Below are 26,473 nucleotides of genomic sequence, written 5' to 3' on the forward strand. Positions count from 1 at the left end.
TGAAGATGTATAGACTATTATTTATGAGTACATTGTACACAATAACAACATTTTGTTTACCTGTTTTTATTATATTGTTATTCAGTCTCATTTGAATGGAGTTTTAAAGCTCGCGTTTAAGGTTTGAGAGATTTCTAGTTATACTGTAAGGACTTCATAAAAAACTGATTTCATTGTAGTGCTACCGAAACCGCTGTACTTGCCTTAGGTAAGCTCACATCGTGACGGAGGGGGGGTGATTATCGGCCACATCATTCCGTTACTCCGCCGTCACGCAAGAGGTAGTGGCATTTATGCACTTTTTTCCTTGACTCCATCTGGCAGCGCTTTTTTAAGATGCGTTACATAAGTTTCCGTAGTACTAGAGTCGAAAGGAAGGGACCGCTTGCGGATTGTTTTTCGTTTTGATTCCACGCACTTCGCCTCTAATAAACCACGTAAACCGAATCCTCGCGCCATGCTTACATTCCGCTAATCTATGAGATACATTGGTTGTTAGGATGCGTGCGTGAATTTGGAATATGGAATATTCAAGTTTTTATAAGCAACAACCGCTGAACTTCTTAAAACATCTCCTTAAGTTATTTGAATTGAATAAAACAAAAGCAGATGAATTTTCGTTGCCTCCGATCATGAATTGTGAAGCCATATTTTTGTCATGCCAACGTAGACCCCCGTGAAATATCCCGTGACCCCTGGAGCACTTTGTGAAGCTTTGATATAAATGATGACAGGAGTGCGGTGCGAGACGCAGTGCCCGTCGGGGCTGTACGGCGAGCAGTGCTCGGAGCGGTGTCCGTGCGCGAACAACTCGTCGTGCGATGCGGCCACGGGGCGCTGCGAGTGCGCGGCCGGCTGGAGCGGCGAGCGCTGCGACAGGCCATGCCCGCCCGGCCGCTACGGCGTCGGTTGCGCGCAGCTCTGTCCGGACTCGCTCGACGGTATACAACCTCATCCTTTTTTAACATACAATCATTTAATATTTCAACCTTAAGTCGCCCACTTTCAATAGGACCGATTTGAAGAAGCTAGCATCCAGCGTCTTCCGATGAACTCTACTTGCTTGTTAGTCCGAAATCTCCATTCAGAGACCTTGTTAAATTAGTCGCAAGACAGTGGATGAAGGTAATTTCCAACTGGTCCTGTGGGAAATTTATGAATTGTTGATGTTATATGGCTAAAATGATGATGATGTCGACGATCATGATATGCTATCATAAATAAAAGATAACTTTATTTAATACGTACAATAATGACAATTTTTTTTAAAAAAAGCTCGGTAGCTTAGGTTTAAACACCTTCACCGCGTTGCTGTGCCAGAACGTTAGACTCTCAACATAGACCTATTTACAGTAACTAAGTTCCAGAGCTTAATATGTATATTTCTTTGTCGGTTTAATTTAAAAATCTGTACATAATCTGAAGTCTCAAGAAGGTACCTATATCATGTATTTATAATTTCTGTAATTATTAAATTGAGCAACTGTTTTTTACATCATTTAACAACTAAAAGAATGTAAATTCATTTTCACTTCTTTTTACAAATTTCTTTCTCTGATTTTCTTTAAGACGGCACAGGTATAAAGTGCATATATTTTTAATATGTACATATTTATCTAAGATTTTTCAATTAAGAATTATTTATATATACTTACAAAAAAAATATCCATTTTAATAATATTGTAGTGACAATTTTATTTGTGATTTCTTTTTGCTTCGCACTTACATTTATCACCAAAACTTTCTTCTGCAATAAATACATTTTATGATTATCGTAGTTTGATTAAAACAGTTGATAAAATACTTGTGTCATTTGTTGTAGTATTTCACTTCATTAAACGTTATTTCTATACACATTTTTTAATTTTTAATAATTTTTATGGTTGTTGTATTTAATTATAAATATTTATATTGTGTCGACTTTTATAAGTAGTATATTGAATAAACAAAGCGAAATTATGAAATTAACCTCTAATTGAAAACGTGTTAACAATATCTTACTATTGTTAACACTAATTAGCAGATTTAGAAACAATAGTTACGAGCACAATTTTTACGTAAGCATACAACAGAGACATCATACCTTTGTTTCACGGTACTGTTTAGTCATGAACAATACTTGTTTCATTTCCAGGCAACACAACATGCGACCCTGTAACGGGTAAATACACCTGTCCAAGTGGTTATACTGGTGTCACTTGTGAATATCCATGCCCACTCGGTACATATGGAGTGAATTGCGAACAAAAATGCAGTTGCAAAAATGGCGCCGACTGTCATCACGTTTCTGGTATGTTCTAAACTCCTTTGTTACGAAATATATATTTATTTATTTCCACACAACAGACAACAATAACTACGCATTAATTTATATACTGTAGAGACCTTCTATATATTTGAAATAAATATAAGACCCCGGTGCCCATCGTTTTTTACTTCTTCTTTGCAGCCAACGGACGCCCACTATAAGGTATAGGCCTCCCCCAAAGATCACCACGATTATTGGGGTATTGCGCTGCCCACGTCCAGCGACTCTCCGCGACCTTAACTATGTCGTTGGTCCACCTAGTGGCCTTTAGTAACAACCAACTTGCGTTGTTGACACCGTATGAATTACCTTCATTGAATAGCAAAGATAACATATGCAATATGTAACAAAATTTTATAGGGAAAAAAGTGCACAGTCTATTAAACGGTATGTAAATTGTGTATGTAAAACTGTTTTTGTATGTATTATTTTGTATATTATTTATTCTTTTGACATATCTTTTTTATGGACACGCTGATTTTTTTCACCACACACGATGAGTGTTGCCATTGCCATTGCCACTATATTGAGGAAAAAATATGTGAATTATTAATTCAATGTTAAATAACATAATATAATTTCTTTTGGATTAACCGAGATGTTATATTTAGGTATTAGCCTAAGAACACCAGTTTGTAGAACAGGGCTATAGTTGACAGCTCAATGTTTACATGCAAATTTTTGTTATGCAATAAATAGGAAGATTGGTTATAGATGTAAAAGTTTAAAGACTTTATATTCATCATGTATCACTCATTTGTTAGCAAAATAAAAAGTTTTTACACTTACTTTCCAATCACTCTGTATATAGTGATCACTCATAAATGTTACATTGTTTTGTTTTTTATTTCTTTCGGAATGTAAGACACCAATAACTTTCAGCAGTATTAATTGGGCAAGGACAGATAGTAAATAATTATTTAAAATTTGATATGTTGCTACACAAAAAATATGTAAGTTATTATTTTTGGATAAGGTGTACCATACGAGATAAGAGTAATTTCGTTCCAGTGTGCAGAACCGTGTCCATTGGGTACTTATGGTGTGTAGTGTCAAGTTACGTGTTAGCTGCATGTTCACGCCTTTAAACCTTTATATAACCAATGATCTTATAGACAATATGTACGTGTTGTTTCAGGCGAATGCCAGTGCCTGCCGGGATGGCGCGGGTTGCAGTGCGGGGAGGCGTGCCCGGGCGGGTGGTGGGGCGCCGGATGCTCGCAGCCGTGCCGCTGCGCCCGCAGCGCCCCCTGCCGCCCTAACGACGGCTACTGCCGCTGCCCGCCCGGCTACACCGGTGCCTATTGCACACAATGTAAGCTGGACTAATAATATCTTTATCGCGAATAGTCAATACGCACAAAGTTGCATGATAGTTCAAAACTAAATAATATTAAACCAGATCCCTCTAATATAAATAATGAGAGACTTGAACGACTACTGACTTGTAGTTTTTTTAAACTATCATTGCTACTCAAATGACATTTGCGAATTCCGCTGGTTTGATGTTGTGGCGGGTGCAATTTATCCTTAGAGTTTTTTTAAAGTAGCGAAGCTCGAGGGCTCTTATTCAGGATAAGAAGGCCGCCGAGGGAGGAGATCTCACTTAGAGGACTTGTAGTACCACTCTAAGCAGGCTTTCCCTCTTCACTCATTTGCATTAACTTCATTATAAATAATTTTACTTAATTTTTTTATATTTATTATTCTACTAACTACGCGCTTTAAAAACCTTGGTGATTTCTATAAAAAAAAATGTAATTTTCCCTCACATATAAGGTTAAATAAAAATAATGAGCTATGCATAATATGATAACGCGATGTTACTTGATTTCTTGGAAGTTCAATAAATTTATGTTCATATTTTTGATTTTTAATTTTTAGAACATTCAAAATTACATTAGACTTGGGCTTTATTTAGCTGAATCCATCCTACTGCAAATAAAAAGAATATTCTTATATTAAAACGTGATATAATACTGGAAACAATTCTTAGATTTTTTTAAAAAAATATGTTGAGTGACTTTGACGATAATGTTTATTAAACTAAAGTACAGTATAATAACAAAATTTGAAAGAGAGGAGATCCATGGAAGAACAAAAGTAGAAGCGATATAGCCTAGTGAATGAGCTAGTTAAATTGACACCAAGCAGGTCACATAGCTTAGAACAGATGGCTGCTGGTGCCTTGAAGTTCTGGAGACCACGGACCATCAAGCGCAGTGTAGGACGTCCATCCATGAAGATTACAGACACAAGGTCTTTGGTAGACGCTGGATATAAGCAGCTTCCAACAGGCCCTGTTGAAAATCTATGGAGAAGATCTATGTTTTGCTGTAAACTTTCTACTACTAAAATGATGATAATAATGATGAATACTCTTTTAATTCTTTGCACAACTATTGTAACATTGAGTGTATTGTTTTTTGCAACAATAAAAGTACTCTAATCTTTCATAATATTAATAACATTATAGGTCGTCACAAGACTAGTGACTAGATGAAACAGCCACTTCAAAACGATCTTTTGGTAGTCTATGTCCAGCATGGACGTATTTCGTTTGATATGTTGCTGAAAGCGTAATATTTTTTGAATTGTACTTTGTTTGCAGTCTGTCCCGAAGGTTACTTCGGCGATCATTGTATGGAGCCATGCAATTGTTCATCGGAAGGCAATTGGGTGTGCGATCCGGTGAAAGGCTGCGTATGTCACCGTGGCTTCATCGGCGAGCACTGCGATATACATGCCAGTGACGCAATCCACATCGATCAGGCCGCAGGTAAACGTTAAAACCGATCATACTTTTCATCATACATCACCTCTTTTCCTTCACCATTTCCTCCTGAACAGATTTTTTACAAATTTTATTTTATTATTGTGTTTATCTATATTTTTTAACATTTCAGCTTTCTAATGTAATAGATAAATTCTGTGATATAAATATAAGTTATAATAATAACAGATAGTAAAACCATAACCAGGTTCATCCACATTATGGGTCAATGTTTTAAATCTAAAACTTTAGGACCCCAGTGGGCCAGCTGTTCTACGGGCTATCTGGCTTACTAACTGAAACTTGCCAATTTGCAATACAGCCATACAAAAAAATTAAAATAAAAGTGAAAAAATCAAAGAACCTTTATTATTTTTTAAAATGTTTGAATTTTTTATACAGCATCATCTAATGCTGGTCTAACAACTGTTATGGTGATAATGGCGCTGTTGTGCGCTGCTGCTGCAATCCTCGTGCTGTTGTACTACCGGAAACGCGTGCGAAACCTGAAGCGAGAGATTGCACACGTTCACTACACTGCCGACCCCAATCAGCAACCAGGTTGGTATTATCAAATGTTTTCATGTCTTATCTAATTAGTACACGGTTCATTAGGTTTCTTTTGCTATTGTGGTACCCAGTTATCAAGCTTTTTTCAAATGAACCTTAATTATTTTGTGGTCAATTTTCAATTCTACTTCGCCGTAGCGACTGATATTTTCCAAAATGGCGCCCGTTTTATCCGTAACAGGGTGACCAGTGCGCAGTTCATCTTCGATGAATTTGTACTACTATTGTTGACAGTGCATTAACTTCCACGAATGTTACGATTTTTTATTCGCGCGTTGCATTGATTTTTTTTCCCTTTTTGGAGTAAAAAAAATTTAAACGCATCAAATTTATTTATTACAGTCAATTTTGACGAAATGTAAAATAGCTCGAAACAATTTTTACCTATTTTTTTTTCTTTTTTCAAAACTCACCCTTTTGATGGCATCAAAACCGCCCAGATGAAAATAATACAATCAAAGCGATTTGTAATAAAAATTTTATCATACTATTTACGAAAATACTTTTTCTCTGACCTTAATTTAATGCATTAAATGGCTAGCCGGATTAGATTAGTAAATGGTTTTTTAAATATACATTTAAATATTAATGTCACCTTCAACAATTGTTGTTTAAGGTATTATTTGAATCTGTCATTAAATAGATCTGTTTTTAAGTTTATGCAATTTGTTGTCTCCATGTTGTTGTTTTATATTTATTATGGCGCAGGATCATTTTGATTACAAATTATTAAGTTAAGATTACAAGAGTGCAAAAGTTTAATTTTAATAATGTGTATTAGAACATATTCCTGTTTCTATGGCATTAGGTTTTTTTCGCATTGTTCTCATGACGAAAACAGGTAATCACTATAACTAATCCAAAGTAGAATAACATGAATAAATAACATAAAGTGTATAAGATTACCGTGTGGTTTCAGAACAACAACATTTCGACAACCCTGTGTACTCATTCCAAGGATCAACACGCGGCGACGACAGCACAACTTTATTGAATAATGCAAATCAAATATTCAATAACTTAAGTTCAGGAAGTAAACTTGATAATGCAACAATGGAGAAATTACGGATGACCGCAACGGGCTCCAGTGATAGTGAGTTCATTGTTTTTCTGTAGTTAACTTAACGAATATAAACAAATAAGTAAAATGGTATTCTTAATAACCATGTTCAAGTAGTTAATTAATTTTATTTTGTAAACAGTTGACATTCCTATACTAGAAAGCCGCTTCCAACCAGTCCTATTGGAATTCTATGGGTTTCGCCGTGGTAGGCAGCAAAGGTCTTGATGTCAGAAATTATAATAATTACGATGAGCTCTATAAGCCTCAAGGTCACTCGGACAGCAATGAAGAGGGCTATAGTAAAAGCTTCGCTGGAAGCTCGAATCAGTAATGCGATCACTGACGTAGCTCGAAGAATTGCTCGTCTGAAATTATAATGAGCACGGCACATCGCTCTTGCAACCGCGACCACGATGCGACGTGGTTAGACTCCCCACTATGTGGTCCGACGACATAGCCAAGACTGGCTGAAAGTCGCTGGATGCGGACAACTTAAGGCCTATGCATTGCAGGGGATGTCTATCTGATGAAAAGAAGTAATAAAATGTATTTTAATTAAAAATTGTCGCCATAGCAAAAGATTAACAACCTAATAATTTAAAATTGTGATTGGCACCAACCAAAATAAAAATTTTAATTATGCTTTAGTATAGAGAAACTCAGAATTCAATGTATATTCCAGATTACGATCCATTTTCGTCGTTAAAGAATAAGGACGCGGACGCCACCAATCCTAACCTATATCACTGCATCGACGATGACAAATTGGATCACGTGTACGACGAAATCAAACACAAGGAAGGTTATGGTACGTTACATCGTATATATCGCTCATTAAAAATTATTTGCTTTTCAAATCTATAAACAATAATATGCACCAAATATTTTACTCACCCTTCCCCCACTGCCTTTTAGGGTTGTAATTTAATAAAATATAATTTTCTGACCTTGTGTTCCAATTACCTCTTAAAGACTGTTGACATAATTTAAAAAAATTCTGGCCATGATTGAACTTGGAAATATTAAGGACATAAAAGCTATTGTTAGAAAATATGCATTTTCTTAATGAACGCGTTCTAAACCAATCTTGCGGGTACAGTTTGGTTAAATCCGTTCTTAGCTGACCTCTACTCGACAAATGGATTATTAAGAAAAAAACAATACGTCTCTATGTCTTATGGGTCGACAGATATCGTGACGAGGTTGGTAAATAAATGGTAATCTTTTTAATTATATTACGTAAAATATTAATATAATTAATTATCAGTTAATTTTACACATAAGGATATATTTGCTACATCATTATATAATTCTTATTTTTGCATGTTACAAGTATTCCCATGCTTCCATGGGGTTTTCTATAAGAAATCCCCGAGTGCCATTAGACTGGGCATAGTACTTCTGTATCGTTGTTGTAATGTTCTGTTATGTTTATAAAATAATACACTGCATCTATAACAGATTTTTAGTTGAGTATTTTTTACTACTTTCCTTGAATAAGATATCACGTCGGAAGATGTTATCATAATAAGAACTCTTTGTTTTTTCATATTATGTTGTATATAAAATAAATTATGCCATAGCTTTATACAATTTTACACATATTAAATAATTTACAGTTGATTTATCAAGTTGTTCTAATTTACTAATTATAAATACATATATTTACGTAATTATTTTATAGACGATATAGCTTATCCTTCGACGAAGGCCTCCACCAAACTTGTCCATTTTCCTCATTCTTCTCGTTCTCATCCATTCTGAAATAGCCAGTTTTTTGAAGTTTTTCGTTTATGTCTCATTTGTATTCGTAGTTTACATTGGTCTCGTTTAGCACATGTCCTGTCCATCTCTACTTTAAAGACTAACGTGTCTTTTTTGCATCTTTAAATTTAGTTCTGTCTTTAATTTATATCAATCTTACTTTATCTTTTTAACGCCAGTTACACTTGTCATTACTAAAATGTTGTATATAGTGTATGTTGTGATGAAAAATGTCACTTATAAAAGAACACAACAGAACCATTGCTTATACAAAACGTTTAATGTATTTTAACATTCGTGTATTGCTGGTATATACCTAAATATATAAATAAATAAGACACAATAAAAAAAATTAAAACAGTGGCGTTTTTCATATTTTTTTTTTATCTAACTGATCAGAGTAATGTTACTTTTACTTTTTAACAGAAATGGAGTATGATCATTTGAACTACACCCCACCAGCGAATACATGGAAGCCGCATTACCAAAGAATGAACAACGGCTTCGCACCCACCGATGCCCAGGCGAGCTTTGCCTCGCGGAACGATACTCCAACGCCGCCCATACCACCATTGCCCAAATTGAACATTGCTCCCATACCACCACAACGAGAAGACGATTTGAATATTCCCGTCCCACCCAAGAGGGAAGAAGGAGCCTCCTGTCTTAGTGACGAAAATACAACACAACCCTAATTTCAGGTCCTTTAAGTAAAATTTTCAATGATGAACGTTAATACATAAGCGAAAATATTGATAGGTCATCATAAGTATACATAAGAAAACATTAGATATTTTGATATACATTTTGTGGCTCGTTTGAGCAGCTCCCCTAGTTCTATTTGTATGAGTAGTAATAATTGTTGTTTATACTGAGTGATCTCTTCAATACTTTCTTTATATTATTTTAATTTTTAAACTTTGTCTAATTTTATAGAATTTTTTCAAGGAAATTAATATTCAATTAATATGGGCTTAATTAGGTAGCCCGTTTTTTAATGAGATAAATAAGAATTGGATGTTCTGACTATTAATAGTATTTGAACACGAAAGATAAATTGAATTTTAAACTGTTTTGATGTTTAGACGCATGAAGCCTTTAGCAACGATATCAATTTATGTTATATTTATACAATTACTTTATTTCTTCATCTAAATCATTTATAACATTTAGTAGATTCATAAGTGCAGTGTATAAAAACTCAATCGTTAAGCAATCTTTAACAACATATCATATTAGAAGTAGGTTTAATGGTGTCAAAATTAATTTAATATATTTCATTAATTGAACTGCCGTTTTATAATTATTTAAGCAAATTTTAATTTAGACGACAGTTTATGTAAATTTGTACAATATAGCTAATGCATTATTATAAGATCAAATCATGTTTTAGTTTCAAACGACTTCAGTTATTTGGAAGTAAAAATATATATATCATTTAGATTATGCAACTGCGGCGTCAGTTAGAAAAAAAAACACAGGCGTCACGATTGGCAGCTGGCAAAAAGTATTTAACAAAATAAAAAGAATATTTTAAATTTTGCTTTGTCCCGCAGCTTGAATACTACAGATGCTTTATTTTATATATGGTTTTATTTATTGGATATATGTTCTAAGTGTTGCCTTTTGAGTAAATTTTATTTAACATTATTACAAAAGGCTTTGTCTAGGAACTTTTACGTCTATCACCCTTTAAGTTGCGTTTAGGTAAATATAAATAATCATTTGTGCTATAATGTTGCAATTGTTAAATTATATTTTACTGAAACTTGCAAAATATTGCTCAATATGGTGCCAAAACTTATAACAAATATATTGAGGTTTCCATTAAATTACAGTTTAGTAAAATTTTGAACTAAATTTAATAGAGATTCGTTGTTTTAATGTATGAAATTATTGAATTTTTATTCAAAAATTGTTTATTCATATTTTCCAAGTGATGGTTTTATACAAAAGGTAAGGTAAAGTACCCAGTAGATGACACCTTAACGATTTATCGAGATGTTTATTGAGATGGTTTGGTATGAAATCATCTTAGACGGAACTGCTTGTCATTACTGGTTGCGCTAATTATTCCCCTTCCAAAATGTGACAAGATTGTAGCAATAAAACTAATGTGTATTTTTATGTTATTTTTTAATAACATAAAAGTACTATGTTGAGTAGTTGACACCTAGTGGAAACTAAAATATTCAGTAGTTGACACTTTTTTTTTTCAGTAGTTGACATAGGTATGCTTAAATTAATATGAAGGTATAAAATGTATACAAAAAAGATATCAGCTAGTTCCATAAAAAAATCTATTTCGGGGACAGAGTACACATGTCTTGTCTGACTGATGTTTAATGGCTCGTTGATATGATACAACGTCTTCCCAATTATAGTCCAAAAGATCCACTTTTTGAGGCCATTTCCAAAGTCTTCCACATTTCTGCATTGCCGAAATAGAAGCAGCTGTTTTGGTAACATGAGTAATAACCCCTGGAAATGACTCTTCTTTGTAATAAAATACTACATACTCTCCTACCTTTCTCTGTACTGGATTTTTAAGATTGTTTTCAGATATGTTTTCTCCATCGCTCTCATTTTGAGACTCATTTTCACTGTCAAGAGTAATGCCATCAGTATGTGTCAAAACTATCATCAAAATTTAACACCCTCTTTTCAGTCTTTTTCTTACACTTCTGAATCTTCGCTTTTTTGGTGTTTCATTATCTTCTCTTTTCTTTTGTCTTTCAGCAGCATGTTACATTTTTTTTTTCTAATTCTTCCTTTTCTGCTAATTTCTTTCTAAAGTATTCTTGACACAGATGTCCCGAAACTATGGCAGGCATTCTTTCTTTTATAGGTCGTATTTTTTTATATTTCTTCTTGATTTTTATTGTAATAGAAATGTCTTTTGAAAGGGCTGGGGATTTCCGCTGACACTGAAGAAGGTCCAGCTTAGCAAAGGTTCGTACCATTTTCAGAAGATTCTTCAAAAACCGTAGAAATGTTGTTTTCAGATGCTAGGTTGTTATCTTCGTTAATTTAGTTATTGCACTCATTGATGCCACCAGAAGCGAGCGTAGTAATACCGCTTGCTTCTGTAGATAATAATAGATCAATATCTTCCCTGCTTTCTTTGGTAGGCTCGTTGATAACAGAGGTATTTATCAAACCACTTTCTATTTCTAATTTTGTATTTTGCCATAGTTCAAACAGTGACATATCTTTTTCATCCAACTCATTTTTATCTCCATTGCGAAATGTACTGAGCTTGCTTTGTGGAATACTTAGATTAAGAAACCGAAGCTCTTCTTTTAAAAATCTTTTACGTTCCTCAACATTCGTAAGTTGATCACCTTCATTGTTTAGTGGGACAGAGACAATTTCTGGGTTCCATGGAAATAGCCCACATTTCCTAAAACCATTTTCGAAGATTGTTGCGTTCTGTATAGTGTTGATAACTTCTTTTAGTAATTTTAGAAAATCTTTTTTCTTTAAGATTGGAGATTCTTAATTAGATAATCTCCATTCGTGAACCTTTTGTTTCCAATGTTCTTTCAGCGTTCTGAAAACCGCAACATCCATTGGCTGTAATAGATGTGTTGCATTGGGGTGCAGAGCAATGAGGATAATCCCATTTTTTTCACAAAACTGACTCACTTGTAAACTTAGGTAAGACTAATGCCCATCTACAAAAAGAATGACCGGCAAAGGAATCTTTTCTTTCTCTAGCCAAGGATGGAAAATGTCAGCAATAAATTCAAAAAACGCCTCACAAGTCATCCAACCAGAATCTGTTTTATCTATTAAGGCTATCTTGTGTATAATTTCTAAAATTTCCTTTTGTCGGTGGCATCTAAATAACGAAAAAAAAATATTCAATAGTTGACACCTCCTGTCAACTACTGAACAAAATAGTTCAAAATTATTTTAGAAGATAAAATAGAGTAATTTAACGTATTAGTAGCATAATTACAATAAATAAAACACTATTAGCAAATTATACTACAATCCATAAGTTGACACTCACATGTCAACTACTCAAATTTATGTGATTTCGAGTTTCAGTAATTGACATGACGCCATTTATATAGTTTTTATTGAATGTGATTTTAAATAATATGCATTCACACTTCAAACTCCAATATAATTAAAGAAATTAATGTTTATTTGACAATGTAAAATAATATTACCTTTCCAACATTAAAATTCTTTTCGCTTGCTCTTAACAAACTTCACAAGAAAATAACAATAAAAATGGTGCGAGACGTGCGGTTGCCGTCATGCAAACGGGGTAACCAGTGGTGTTGTATAAGACACCACGTTAGTTTGTTTTGGTGCTGCAAGATGTCTGTACTATACCTTAGACACCATCTCGATTTATGGCAACCTGTATTTTTCTTAATATTTTATTTTCTTCCTCAAAGTGTCAACTACTAGTACAGTGTCAATTACTGGTGGTTTTACCTTAATTCATATTTTTTTAAGTATGTTCTAAAAACAATGTTAAGTAATGATGGCATAGTATGATATTATGATAATATTTAGTACATGAATAATGTAAAAATTATATATTAATGGGACGTAATTAAAAAATGTGTTCTTTGAGTTGTGAACAATGTGAGAAAAAAAAACATAAATATCATTAACATTTTACGTTCATGTACTAGTTATATAATAATAGTGTTCAATCTCGAGAGACTCACTAGAATTTTATTATATTTAATTTAATATTTCCACGTTCTGGGATATCTCAAGTATCTGTTTACCATCCCATGAGTTTAAGTATTGGTAACACGATTCTCTAAATCCAATCTGTTATTGTGACAATAGACATTAGATTAAAGTTTGTGATATTCTGTAGTATAAGATATTAAAATTAATTAAATGAATTTCAATACAACATTTGACAATTGGTTTTATTTAACGAAGCTCTATGAAAACATCGTAGAAATTTCTCTGCCATGCTTAATTGCGCCTTAATAATGGGATGCAAATATTGAAACAGATGTTCGGAGGTATGTGACGCGTGGATATTTTATAAAACATAAAGGAATCAAAAGGTTTATACGCCAGTTCTCTAAATTTTTTGTTCAAAAGGAGCCGTATTATTTTTTAAAACATTATGAAATTCGGGATAATTTTTTCAGTATGGATAGTGCTTGTAAGTACAAAAAATATTTAATGGGTTACTTAGATTTAATTTAATTGGTGAATAAAAACAAATAATTTGCAGGCCCATGGTTCATTATTTGGTGAATTTGAGAGTGTAATGTCTTCATTGAAGAATGGCTTACAGAAATTAATAACTGATGTTGTCACTGACGTGAAGGATACATTTGACTGCACTGTGATAGCAGTGGAAACAGCATTATCAATCAATACTTTTAAAATTCCGAATAGTAAATGTAACGGAGTGGCCAATGAAAGACACGATAATTTTAAGATATTTCCGAATGAAGACAATAAAAAAGAACTTGCGCTAAGCGTTGCTGATACGACTGTTGGCAATAAACAAAGAGATGCTTTGTCTGGCACAGATAAGGAGAACCAACCGAATGTAAAATTTAAATTTATAATCGATAAAGAAAGTTTACAAAACGTCAACATATTTTTACAAAAAGAATCAGAAAAGATGACGATTAACTTTCGTGAAGAATTTAGAAAAATGGAATTTAACCAGAAATCAGTGTTAGACTCTATTTTAAAATATTTAAATTTGTTGCACAATGTTCAAGGTAATGGTAGAAACGATTCGGAACTAAGCGAAGTGCGTAGAATTTTAGATGGTACTTCTGGAATTCTTAAATTAAATATAGATAACCGTGATACCAACGAGGATAAATTTAATAAAATTATAAAAATGTTGAACGCGAATACTAATCAGGGTAAAGATAAGGAGGAAAATATTTTAAAAATAGCAGATAACAAGCCTACATGCAATAATAGTCAAAGTAATTCATATGCATCTCCAACAACAGTTAAAACTATTTTTAATGTTTTAGACAACGCTTTAGACAAAACCTCAACTTCAAAACCCTCAAACGAAAGTACTCCAACAACGTATGAAGAAAAAATTAAAGAAATGGAAGATTCGATCTCTAATGCAAAAAACGTCGATCATTCGGACTATGAATTGTTTTTCGGTGACAAATCAGATAATGGCGGAACTCATAAGGAGACTTTAGATGAAGTAACAAAATTACTAGAAGAAAGTCGGCGTACGAATTCTATTTTAAACAATTTTTTTGCAACTGCCGATAAATCAGGTAGTAACGTTTTTGATGACCAAGAGCTGTTTTAGTAGAAAATATACAAAAGAATAAAAACCATTAGTTATAATAAATTTGGGAACATATTTACTTTTCTCGTATACCATCTGACGTCGCGATGTATATTTTTTATTAAGAATGTGATTATGAATCTAAATAAACGACAAATCAAATAACACGTTGATTGGTATTGAATGGTATAGTAATTGGTTTAGAATGACATAATAATTGGTTTCATTAGATATAAAATTAAAATGGACATTAAACATTTTGTTTTAGTAAATGTACGTTTTTGAAGTCACTAATATAAAACCCAAATTTTGTAAAATAAAATAGGAATACTTTACTCATATTTTTTGATGTCACCTTGGTTACCGCAGGAACATAAGCCTCTTCCGGCCTCTGCTAAATAGATATAGGGTACAAACACATAGTTGTGATGTGGTGAATAAGGTATATTTTGTCATTAACAATATCCGTCCAGAATAATTAAAACATTGTGTATATAATAACATTTTTATTAACAATATAAATAGATAAATTACAAATTTATTTTACTACAATTGAGCTGCGCTACTCTACTGCGAACAGTCAAATGTGCTTACTTCTTAAGTTATTTAGATACCTACAATCCTTTTAATTACTCTCCAACAGTGACCCTAAACTATACACCAGTAAATGTCCTAGTCTTCTCGGACCGCCAAGTGAATTAATATAATAATTTTCTATCAAATGTCCGCACGAGTCTAGTGCATACCTTTAAATTAATTATATTTTATTTTAACATAAAAAGCATTCCCATTGTTCTATAAATATTTATGATCTTATAACATTTACGTTTTAAGTATTTTGTTACGTATATTAAATAAACATTTTATTACATTTTCAATTCCAAACCAATACTGGATCACTGGTTTAGGTTAGTAAAAGCATATCTAAAAATTATTGATACTTATAATAATGTGTTTACGTATAAAATACGGTATTTAATTGCTGTGGTTGATTCCAAACATCAGTAAAGGCAAACATTTTCAATACACATTCGTCGAAAATTTGCGGCTCTAGATTGCTATTGGATTTATGTTTCACTCATTAATTCGTTGATTCTAATCACAATAAACGAAATCGATAGTACATTAGTTGATACTGTTAATTTGTAATGGATATTCCATGTGATGAACAAACCACCCTTATTAGAAATACTCGTAAAATTGAGCAATTATCACTTAAAGTAAATCGTTATATTGTACTTATCATCATAAGGAATTTTTGTGTGTACAAACACACACGCAGACATGACATTGATTTGATTAGCGAGTTGAATGAAACTGATTGATTTATTAAGATAACGTTAGTTGATGATTGGATCTAAAACGTATGCTTTTCTTAAAAATATTAAAATCGTTACAGTTAATGTACATGTTCTATTCTACGACAATTGAAGTTATGCAAAGTATTGATACTAGAGATCGATATATTCAAATTCAAATTTAGCAAGTCAATAATGCTGATAGAGAAACTACTTACTAAACTTGATTTTTGATACCTTCCTAACGAGTAACATTAAATAGTAGAAAGAAATTTTAAGCATTTAAATAAATATATTAGTAGGAAGAAGCGAGGCATGTCACAAGTAATGCTAATGATAATACGATGGCACTACTTACTAAATTTTAGTAACTAACCGATTTTGTTGAACACAGACAGCATCGATTTGGTGGTGTTTCGTTTTTTTAAATTTACTACTACCTTCTATATTTAAATTCTACGTACATTCATATATCTAATTGATTATTTCACATAAATATTTTAATTAATTAACCATTACGTTTTTAATTTTTTTCGTTATAATTTTATTGTTTATTTATTAACGCGAAACACTACGAAAATTTTCTAAATATCGCAAATGTTGTTTATCCGATTTGGTGTTAATTTGTTTTAGTTTACATTTCATATTACATTGTGACTAGGGTAGGGTATATACCGCAAATGATTTACAAGGTTGCTAAAGTAAATTTGTTCTCAGATTCTACTTTTATTGTCACAGTTTTATTAATGACATTCCATTGATTAAGGGTGATGGATTTAAGAATATAGGATAGATAAGAGTAAGAGAAGTTGAAATAGGATATTCCATGAGTGCGCGAAGGTAAATGTTGAGTGCAAAGTTTAAGAATTATGAGAAGAGAGATTACACTAAAAAATGTTCGAGTACGTGTCGTGGAATAGAACACGTGCGGGCAGGACGGGTGTGCATTAGGTGTTGCAATACTGCAACGGTGCTCGCTCACGGCTCCTCTGCAATTGGCTCGCAAGTCTTTTCGAAATAATTACATTTACTTATACACATTTAGAAGTTCCTGTACACGAATCGAATATAAAACAGAAAAGAGCAAGTACATTAATTTATTGCTAAGTAACTTTATTTTAATACATGCCTGTTTTTTTTAAACAACCGGTTTTAACAAAAATAAATTAATATTTATGCTCATCACTGTACAATAATTAATAAATCTTTTCAATAAATAAATCATAATATTCAAGAGACGTATGTAAACATATGATAATCAATAATAATTTTTTTCTTTCTCTTTTCTATTAAAAATAAACATACTTAATTACCAAAATTTAAATTGATGGTATGTCACAGATATTTTAAATTGATAGAAAATAAAAAGAGATCGTTTCACAACCGATTTACAAACAAATTACAGTTAAACAGAGACCGTTGCGCGTTGTGGATGCCTAAGATGGCGGTGGACAGCGCACTAACGTCGACGTGGCGATCTGGTTGAAGTGCTTGTCTATGGGCACTCGGTCGTCGTACAACGTCGGCGCTTGCAAAATGATCCCTGCTGTCCCAACCAATACTGCGAGCGTGAATATCCACAGGAATAACCGATCGAGGACCATGGCTACATATTTCCAATCTTCTTTTACCTGTAAAATGTAGGTTTTATACATATTTTGCATCCATTCATTAAACATGTAAAAGACTCAATCATATTACTCAATTCAACTAATATTTTTGTTCACCCAATATTTTATTTAAATTAGATATCTTTTTCATTTTCTTTAGTCGAGATAAAAGTCCTTGTATAAGTAGGTACTGCAAATATAACTTAAAATACCTTAAAATGTAAATACCTTTGTGGAATCTTCAAGCATTCTTGTGTGTTCTGCTATGAATCGCACACAAAAACAAGTCTTATGCATCTCCGGTGGACAAGTGGAGTGACTGAAGCTCGGCGGCGGATCCGGCACTGGGCTGAGGGCTTCTTCCTCAGAACCGGTGGCGAGAGCGCCGCCTTCGCTCGACCCGTGTACCACGCAACTCCCTCCGAAACGATTACTGTCACCCATTCTAAAAATTAAGATAACTTTGTCATTAAGATAGGCAAGACAAGAAGGATAGCCAAAGCTTTTATTTCCTTAAGCATTAAAATTAAAATGTTGAATATTTGAAATATTGCCGACTCACTAATTACTTATGAACTTGCCGTTTGCGGGCGGACGTTCTTCAACTATTCAAAAGATAAAAAAGAATTTACAAATAAGGGTGATTAAATACCTTCATTTTTAAGGTGGGCAGGAAAGACAATGAAAATAAACATTAGCGTTATAATAATTTAACAAAATGATTATACCCAGTAGATACTATAAATGAGTACAGTGTATGTATCCTTCTTTGATGAAAAGGTTGCTATTGTTTTTTCAAACGTAATAAATAAACATAGCGAGGGGTTGGCCATCAACGTTCTATACTACAACACAACTATAATAAAGATAATAACATAATAAATTAAAAGTGCTTGCTATAAAAAATAAAGGAGGGGGATTATCAAAATTTCTAGTACCTAATATATGCAATAAATTTTAACACTTGATTGTGAGTCCGGGAACTCTGTAAAATGAGTTGAAATTAAAACTCACTTCCGGTAGTTCTCTTCATGAATTGATTACCCAAAAATTAAAAGTTGAATACACTATATATATAGTAATAAATTTATTTTTTTAACCCCGAATTGACGTAAGTTGTGTGAGTTAGATCCTCCTTGCTAGGCGTTCGGGTGAGAGGTCGCGGTGGAACAACAGGTGGTGGCCATGCACCAGGGGCGCAGCAGTCGTCGTCGGCTGCTGCCAGCCGGTATGGGTACAGCGGGCGAGCTGCTCCACCGCACCTTACCACCACCCCACACGCAGTATATCGAGACCTATAGGAAAATTAAAATATAACTTGTATATACCTTTCCATAAATTGCAAAAAAAAACGAGCGTGTACGTTACCAACTATTATAATTTTTATTATCTGGGTCATATATGCTGGTGCTAGTTTCTCGAGGTCAATCAATCAAGCCAAGCAAATCTAAATTCGCTACCGGCGAGTATATTGAGAAACTCTGTATCCAATCAATCATGTGTTTCACAGTTATTATACATTTATTTATATAATTGTACCAAAACAATCATTCAGTGACCACAATAGTTTGCGTCATGATAAGAATACCAGAGTACAATTTGATGGAAGCTAGAATCATATTAGATTCTCCTATAAGTCATCTCGCATCTTAAGGCAGCGGGGGTTTTAAAGGCGCCCTGATCTGAGAAGAGCACAAAATAAACTCAGACGAGTTTTGTTTTAATGGTCACTTACAATATACTTAAAAATCCTTCACCCTGTAAAAGGAATTTTTACAAGTTTATGTTTAACGAACTTCTTTAATTTATACCATGATAATTTAGAAACACTACATGGGAATATTTTGTAATATGGTACACAAAGTTAGTAACTATTTTATGTGCAACATAAAATAGTTACTAACTTTCTAAATAGTTTCTTCGAAAAATTTATCTAAATCGATATGAAATAAGTCAGCCTTAACCACATTAAATATCAGCTGAATTTATTCTTACAATATATCAAAATTATTCAACTATACGAGAATATCATGTAAAACTTATTATTAAATTTCTTTTAATACTGTTTACTTTAATTTTAGTTCAATTCTTATTAATTTGTAATAACATTTAATCAAATCGGCTTGTGCATATGGTTTTGTAAGTGATAAACGTTGTTTGCGTGTTGGCATTTATAGCTTCAACAGGTTGAAGGTGTCAGAGCGCTGAAAGATTTAATATTGCATGATGATTAACGGTAAGGTATGAACGTTCTTATCTAAAGAATATTTAATATAATTTTTATGTCGTCTACACGCATCGTCATATATCAAACTATCGATATTAATGTTCGCGAGCTATACTAATATAGATATATTGGACAATGTAAACGATAAAGATTTTTTTTATGGTTTATGTGAAAAAATCAATTAATAATAAAGGAGCAATGGAGGGGTCCATGCTTGGAGCTGCGAGATCGAATCCGAAATGAGAAGATCCGCAGAAGAACTAAGTTCACGGATGTAGCTCGATGGCCACTTGGAGCAAAAGGTTTTCGAGTCACGATCACGTGCCGGTAGCCGCAGCGTGGGTAAGCCCTCCACTAAGTGGACCGATGACATAATCAAGGTCAAAACGGTCTAGCCTAAAACTGATCATCGGGGGAGGCAAATAGCTTGCAGTGGGCGTCTATTAGCTGACATGATGATGAGTGAGAGATAAAAAATTATTGAGCAAATTTCTTGCATGGTAAATGATGACGTGTAGGCACATGGGTAACCATATAAACTAACGCAAATCGAGTTCTGACAAAGAAACGGGAGTTCCCCGGAGTTATTGGTTTTTACCATTGCTACGAAATATAATTTAAAAACTGACTTGACTAAGAGCTTATAAAAAGTTACAAATCGCAAAGCAATGGACATATATCGAATGTATATTTCACAACCGTAAATGTTTAATAATTCGTACCGAAATAATTGTTATATAAGATGAATAAATACATAAGCTGGCAAGATATGAATTATTAATGAGAATCGATAACGAATTGAAATTTACACGATTACCTTTGTTTACCGTGATAACAAAAGGTTTATTCAGTCTTCAAATTTCGTGTTACATTTACATATTTTTATATTAGCTATTGGCATATTATTGAAACTAACAAGTATTAAGTAACTTTAAATCGTATTAAATTTTAACTCTATGAAATAAAACTTTGTGATTACAACTTGATGTCATGTTACAAATCGACAAGCATATAACGTTAGTTTAATGTTAAATTATAGTGCTAATCTGTACCTTGCCTTAGAATAGAGACAAGGCAAGGGTGTCAAGGTACGCTGCGTGCGTTGACGTTAGACCGATAGAACGGTACATCCGCTACTCCTCTCGCCTTGCCCCGCTCATACTCAGGGAGCGGTACAGCGGTTTCGGTAACACGATAGTTAATTACAATGATAAACGCAGAAATATTGGACCTTTGAAATGGTACTCGACAAGAAAATAACATCCCACTGTGTTTTGTGTACAAATTATTTTCAGTTCTTTCTTGAGTTATTACTAAATTACACTTATAAATATATAAATAATATTAGTTAATATAAGATGCATTCATTGTAGTGAGAGATTCAACAGAACAGAATTATGTCTGAGTACTTGGATGCCGCATTGTAACATGCGGTCTAATCTATCCCTGCGATCCATTTACGTAACGATCCGAAACCGCAGCGAGACGCGGCGCCGGTTTATTATACCGCGAGGTTTGCTAATAGACCACCGCTGCCTTAGTCAATTGTAATATCGAGTGGGCTCCCTCGTGAATGATTTGTTACGTTATTATTTGACCCTTCACTTTGTAGGTAATAGGTCGGAGGACGTCCCTAACGATTAACTTAATGCTGTGATATTAATTCATTGTTTTCAGATGGAAAATTGTCCCGGCATCCGTTATAAATGCCAATAAATTTGAACCACCAGTTCGAATGTAAAATATTCCATAAATCAAATTGCTTTTACGATACAGTTCGAACTTAATACAGCTATTTAGGATTTAATGGTTCTATACCGGAGACTAGAGACATGCAATTGCAGTTTAAGACATCCGTTGACTTAAATAAGATCGTTGGAAGACGCTGGATGAATTGTGAAGAAGCCTTAGTCCAGTAGTAAACCTCTTGAAATGATGATGACGATGACAGTTTTTTTGCATTTTTGAAAAATTGTATGGATCTTTTTGAAATATGTTAATATATTAATTAACAGAAAAGTCATAAAGTATTCTTTTCAAAACTTCTTTTATCATAATAGTAAAATAGTATGCATTGTAAAAAAGCATTTTCGATTGTGGATATATAAAGGGGGAATATAGTTAGATAATTTACGTTACCTTTAATTTATCTTAAAACTGTAATTGTTAATCTATTTGATTTCAAATGTACGGTCTTATACAAAGTAAAAAACATAATATTTGTAGTTTGGTAAGAGTAGTATTTATTTTTTAAAATAAGGAACAAGAATTACATATGAATTTGCGCACTGTACAGACCGCATTGACATTAGTTACACCATTTTGCACAAGCATCGTTTTCGTTTAGCTAAGAGCATTATCCTCTATATTAATCTTTAACGATCCAGCGCATTTTTTTAGAACGGTTGGTCGACGGATTTTTAAGAGTGCTTTATTTCCAAAGCGAGGAAAGGTGCATAAATCCTAAGCGAACCAGAATATAAGCAACATCCACCCTATCCTCACACAAATTTACTTGATACACGTACGCCTCTGCTACAATACACTTTACCTGGTTCAAAAGCCACACAGGCGTTGTCGGTAACGAGGCAGCCGACTTGGCAGCTAAGAGCGCTGCCGCAATGCACTCCGCACCGGCTTATGTTTACTTCCCAATGAGTTTCGTGAAGAACGGAATCCGCGCTGAACACAACCGTATTTGGCAGGCTAGATACGAGAACTCGGCTCAGAGTCGACACGCCATAGGACCTCCTCAAAAAAACAATCTGCGACAGAATCTTTTGATGAGTTGGCCCGGCACATTGTCCTAGACCTCAAGGAATTTAACGGTCTGTAGCGCTTGGGCAGTGACTTGAAATAAAATAATGTACCAATTCATGTATTATTTAGTAAAACTTCCAAATTGTATAAATTTTAGATGTATGTAGAAAAATAGTAAATTACAATCAAACGTTTGTCGTGACTCGCAGCTGAGAGAAGAAAGATCCGTATCAAATAGCGGCAACTCTCTCTTAACTGTCTGCGTTTAGTAAAAGCGAAAAAACACTAGAAAAAATATTGTAAAAAACACTAGCGATGTAAATTAGAATTAATAAAAAAAAAACTATAAGCGAACGAATACCGCCATACTCGCGACATTCGTTTGCTAAGGGTTAATTTTTTGCGAAGAGTTATAAATATGTGTATATATATGGATATATTGATATTATGAGCTTTACTACTAAATGGTATTTGCAAATTTCGCGGTTTCGAATCTAAGACTTCTTATAAGATAGCGAGGGTTCCCGGGGGAGTCTCGGCTCGCGCCGCTACATATAACTTTTTCACCGATTTCCAAGATTGCCGAGACTTTAGATCGCTTAGGCGGGCGCTTAATGTAGTGACTAGGTTCAAAGGTCCTTTCGAGGGATCTTAGGCTTGGGCTGTCACTCGTTTAGCAATCCTTTAAGAGAGCGCCCCAGAGTATCGGACCTGGAATTGGTCGGTTGTTCTTGCCTGGCTAATAACAATACTACTACTTCGGAAAGTTGGGAGAAAAAATAGCAAAAGAAACTCCAGCAACGCGACAGAATGATCGAGGGTTGGTGTCCCTGTTAGATACGATCCGGCATCATTACCGACGTAACCGGTTGGCTATCGAATGTTTAAGTTTAAAATCAAGAACAACGTTAAATGCGATACAACTTGTTTATTCCGTTATGGATAAAAGGTGAGTTAAGAGGGGTCAAACAAATTAAACAAAACCCACCTCTGAACATTTTAAATAATTCCAAAGTTTCGGCTTGTGGATTCTCCGGCGTGTTGCTAATAAACTAGTTATTACACCCGTACCGATATAAAGTTGTTTGGAACTTGGGTACGTAAGCAGAAGGGTCTGTTGTTAATAACTAGTCTGAGTTTGCGAACCGCTTCTTGTTTGAGAATGCTTTTGGCGATATTATGAATTTTAACACTGCTACTACACAATACATAACTCTTATATCATCTAGAAGGACATAGGTTTTAATCAGTATTTTTCCACTTGAATTTTATTTAGCAAAATATATTAAATCAAATAAATGTTTTTATTTTGCGAGCTCGTGTTCAGTTACAGTGTCTGAGTATCAATGGTATACCTAACAAAACTGATCGCAACAAAAGTGTTAGCCCAATGACAAAATTTTATATTTTTTCATATATATCCTGATAAATCTCCTTGAAAGTTAACTAACATAGACGTTTTAATGTTGGTACATCTGTTTCGATAAGATTGTATTGTAATATCCACCGCAGCGCGTTTAGTACCACAAAACCAGAACACAATAAACATCGAAAAATTGTTTACTGTGTTTTTGTCGGTTTAAGAAGAAATATTTGTAGGCTAATCAGACGCACTATTTTTATACTAGAGGTGACAGGAGGATATTTTATAGAAAACATTTTTTTATTACCGCATCATTATTACGAGTACTTTGAAATTATTAGTTGGAAAGAACAGGTTTAGAAAAGTATAGTAGATAAAATTATGTACGTTACTCAAACAAAATTACGGAATAACATGTAATGTCAAAACTTATTTAAGTAGTTCAATCGATCTAACAGACTACGCTGAAATATGATGACGTCACAACTAAAGAAAAAAAAACCGTATGCTAGCATAATAAACAAGTATTACTATTGAAACTGAAAACATAAACATAAACTCTTCGTTTTCAAAGGGTCGATTTATAGGAGGATATACCATAAACATCACGCTTGGCAAGCGGGTTAGAGATCGCAGTGGTATATTATGGTATACAGAGGACGCTGCTGACCATCGTTTGAAAACATTTGTTTGTGAACATTAACAATACTTTATAATCATTGTACAAAGTGTGAATTACATAAGATTGCATTTCGAGAATCGACTCTGCGATCTACGATCGCAACTCTGGGTCTCCTACCGCCGGGCTACCACTGCTCGAAGATAGACTTACATTATCACAATTAGAAAGATCAAATTAACAAATTTGATTAAAACATTTTTGAAGACACACAGCTCTTAACTTTAACGAGGTAATTACTTTTAAAAGGCATCAGACGTTAGGTATAAAGTGTAATATTGTACACAATTCCATCGTCTATGTAACTTTTGAATCTTGTTTAATCTGTTCATTCACCTATTGATGCCTTAGCGATGTCTGCTTCAACCTTAAGTTTATTAATGTTAAAGTCGTAAAGCGCACAACGTCCTCTGCGGGAGATAGAAGTTATAATTAGTTAACATTTGTCATCGGGGTGTCAAAATTTCAAAACTTTAAGGGAGAAAGTTCCACGTTTACCACTGTTCGTAGATTAAATATGATAAATTCTAAGGTTAATTTTATATTCAAAATATTATTTTAATAAATTAAAAATGATTGGAATGATCAAACGAAATAATACGTTTAACATGGCTGTTTTGGATGCTTACCATTTGTAACCTTTAAGAGTATTACGTATTTTCTTTTCCTTGACAGATTTTAATCGAATATTTGCTTAATTTGTGAGGATTTTGTTACTGTTGGGATGAAATAAAAACTTAATATTTGCAAGCGCATCCTATGGATCATACGAACGAACGAAAGTAATTGACGTAACCCAGCGGATGAGCAAATTGAAGTGGCAGTGGGCAGACTACATAGCGCGCAGAGCTGAAGGCCACAAGCCAACAAGACCTTAAGCTTGAGGTGGTGACCACGGACTGCCAAGCACAGCGCAGGACGTATAGCCACCAGCAGCACAAATGATCCTGTACAGATTGTCAGAAGGTACGTCGATGGATACAGGTCACTTCGAACATATCCTATTAGAAATCTAAAGCGGAGGCCTATGTTCAAAAGAGGACACGTGTTACAGCTGAAATAATGATGATTTTTAATAGTAACTGAACATATAAATCACTTAAAATAAGTATTACTTATATTTCTACAAAATTCTAGTTATTGACTGTGATTACGATCGTCGATCGCACTGTAATGTAACTGTAAAAGATCCCACTTTATATGAATTATATAACATTATTACTACTTACAAATGGCGAGGAAAAACATCGTAAAAAATTGTAAAATCGAAAACCAAAAACATTTTACTTTTTATATTCAAATCTGCTCTAGACAAACCAATTCCACTTTTAAAACTTACCTAGTGGTATCAAATTTATACTGCGGCCTTTTCATAAAGAGCAGTCGTGGCAGGATGTGAATGAAGACTCTTTTCACCCACGGTGCCATGCGATGCGTTTGCGGAGAACGGAAGTGGACGTTTAATACTACTACCGTAACACATATACTGAAACAATAAGCATGTTGACATAATTACTTTAAATATAAGTATCTTTGTTTTACTTTATTGTGCTATAAGAAACACACGACATAATATACATAAAAACTCATATAAGAATGATTGATTCTAGGTATAAAAATTTTAAAGGAATCTATAGCTTATTTGCTGTCAATAAATGTATCATACACGATATCCAAAACTTAATGGCTTAAGAAATAAAGAAAAAGGTAACAAAGGTAAATGATAACTTACGAAGAAAATACGTTTTCAAAATAACTATGTAACAAAATTAATTATTATTTACCAT

At 33.6% G+C, this 26,473-nt stretch overlaps 3 protein-coding genes across 3 annotated transcripts in view; 2 read left to right on the plus strand and 1 right to left on the minus strand.

The window, feature by feature from the left end:
* The window catches only part of drpr (draper), a 41,573-nt gene extending 28,223 nt beyond the window's left edge, over positions 1–13,350 (plus strand). The window contains exons 12-19 of the mRNA XM_068775380.1: positions 735–941; positions 2,135–2,290; positions 3,447–3,623; positions 4,920–5,087; positions 5,484–5,642; positions 6,571–6,744; positions 7,397–7,522; positions 8,905–13,350. Coding sequence (XP_068631481.1) covers positions 735–941; positions 2,135–2,290; positions 3,447–3,623; positions 4,920–5,087; positions 5,484–5,642; positions 6,571–6,744; positions 7,397–7,522; positions 8,905–9,173 — 1,436 coding nt within the window. The 3' untranslated portion in view covers positions 9,174–13,350. The remainder of the gene's footprint in view (positions 1–734; positions 942–2,134; positions 2,291–3,446; positions 3,624–4,919; positions 5,088–5,483; positions 5,643–6,570; positions 6,745–7,396; positions 7,523–8,904) is intronic.
* Positions 13,351–13,475: 125 nt separating this feature from the next.
* On the plus strand, positions 13,476–15,027 carry LOC137931867 (repetitive organellar protein-like). Its single transcript, XM_068775378.1, has 2 exons — positions 13,476–13,630; positions 13,703–15,027. Exons 1-2 carry the CDS (start codon positions 13,592–13,594, stop codon positions 14,768–14,770), a joined length of 1,107 nt encoding a protein of 368 aa, XP_068631479.1. The 5' UTR covers positions 13,476–13,591; the 3' UTR covers positions 14,771–15,027.
* Positions 15,028–15,301: 274 nt separating this feature from the next.
* The window catches only part of LOC137931866 (acetylcholine receptor subunit alpha-like), a 77,151-nt gene continuing 65,979 nt past the window's right edge, over positions 15,302–26,473 (minus strand). Inside the window, exons 7-10 of the mRNA XM_068775377.1 lie at positions 26,026–26,172; positions 18,758–18,952; positions 17,886–18,102; positions 15,302–17,678 (exon numbers count right to left, since the gene is read on the minus strand). Of these exons, the coding sequence (XP_068631478.1) occupies positions 17,484–17,678; positions 17,886–18,102; positions 18,758–18,952; positions 26,026–26,172 (754 nt within the window). The 3' untranslated portion in view covers positions 15,302–17,483. The remainder of the gene's footprint in view (positions 17,679–17,885; positions 18,103–18,757; positions 18,953–26,025; positions 26,173–26,473) is intronic.

This window comes from Battus philenor, unplaced genomic scaffold, assembly GCF_028537555.1.
Source record: "Battus philenor isolate CCGP_79_NKW_IND1 unplaced genomic scaffold, ilBatPhil1.0.hap1 SCAF_8, whole genome shotgun sequence".
Taxonomy (NCBI): Eukaryota; Metazoa; Arthropoda; class Insecta; order Lepidoptera; family Papilionidae; genus Battus; species Battus philenor.

Coding starts and splice junctions, on each gene's coding strand:
- LOC137931867 (XM_068775378.1), top strand. CDS start 13,592: ATGAAATTCGGGATAATTTTTTCAGTATGGATAGTGCTT. Junction 13,631..13,702: donor TTTCAGTATGGATAGTGCTT/GTAAGTACAAAA, acceptor AATAATTTGCAG/GCCCATGGTTCATTATTTGG.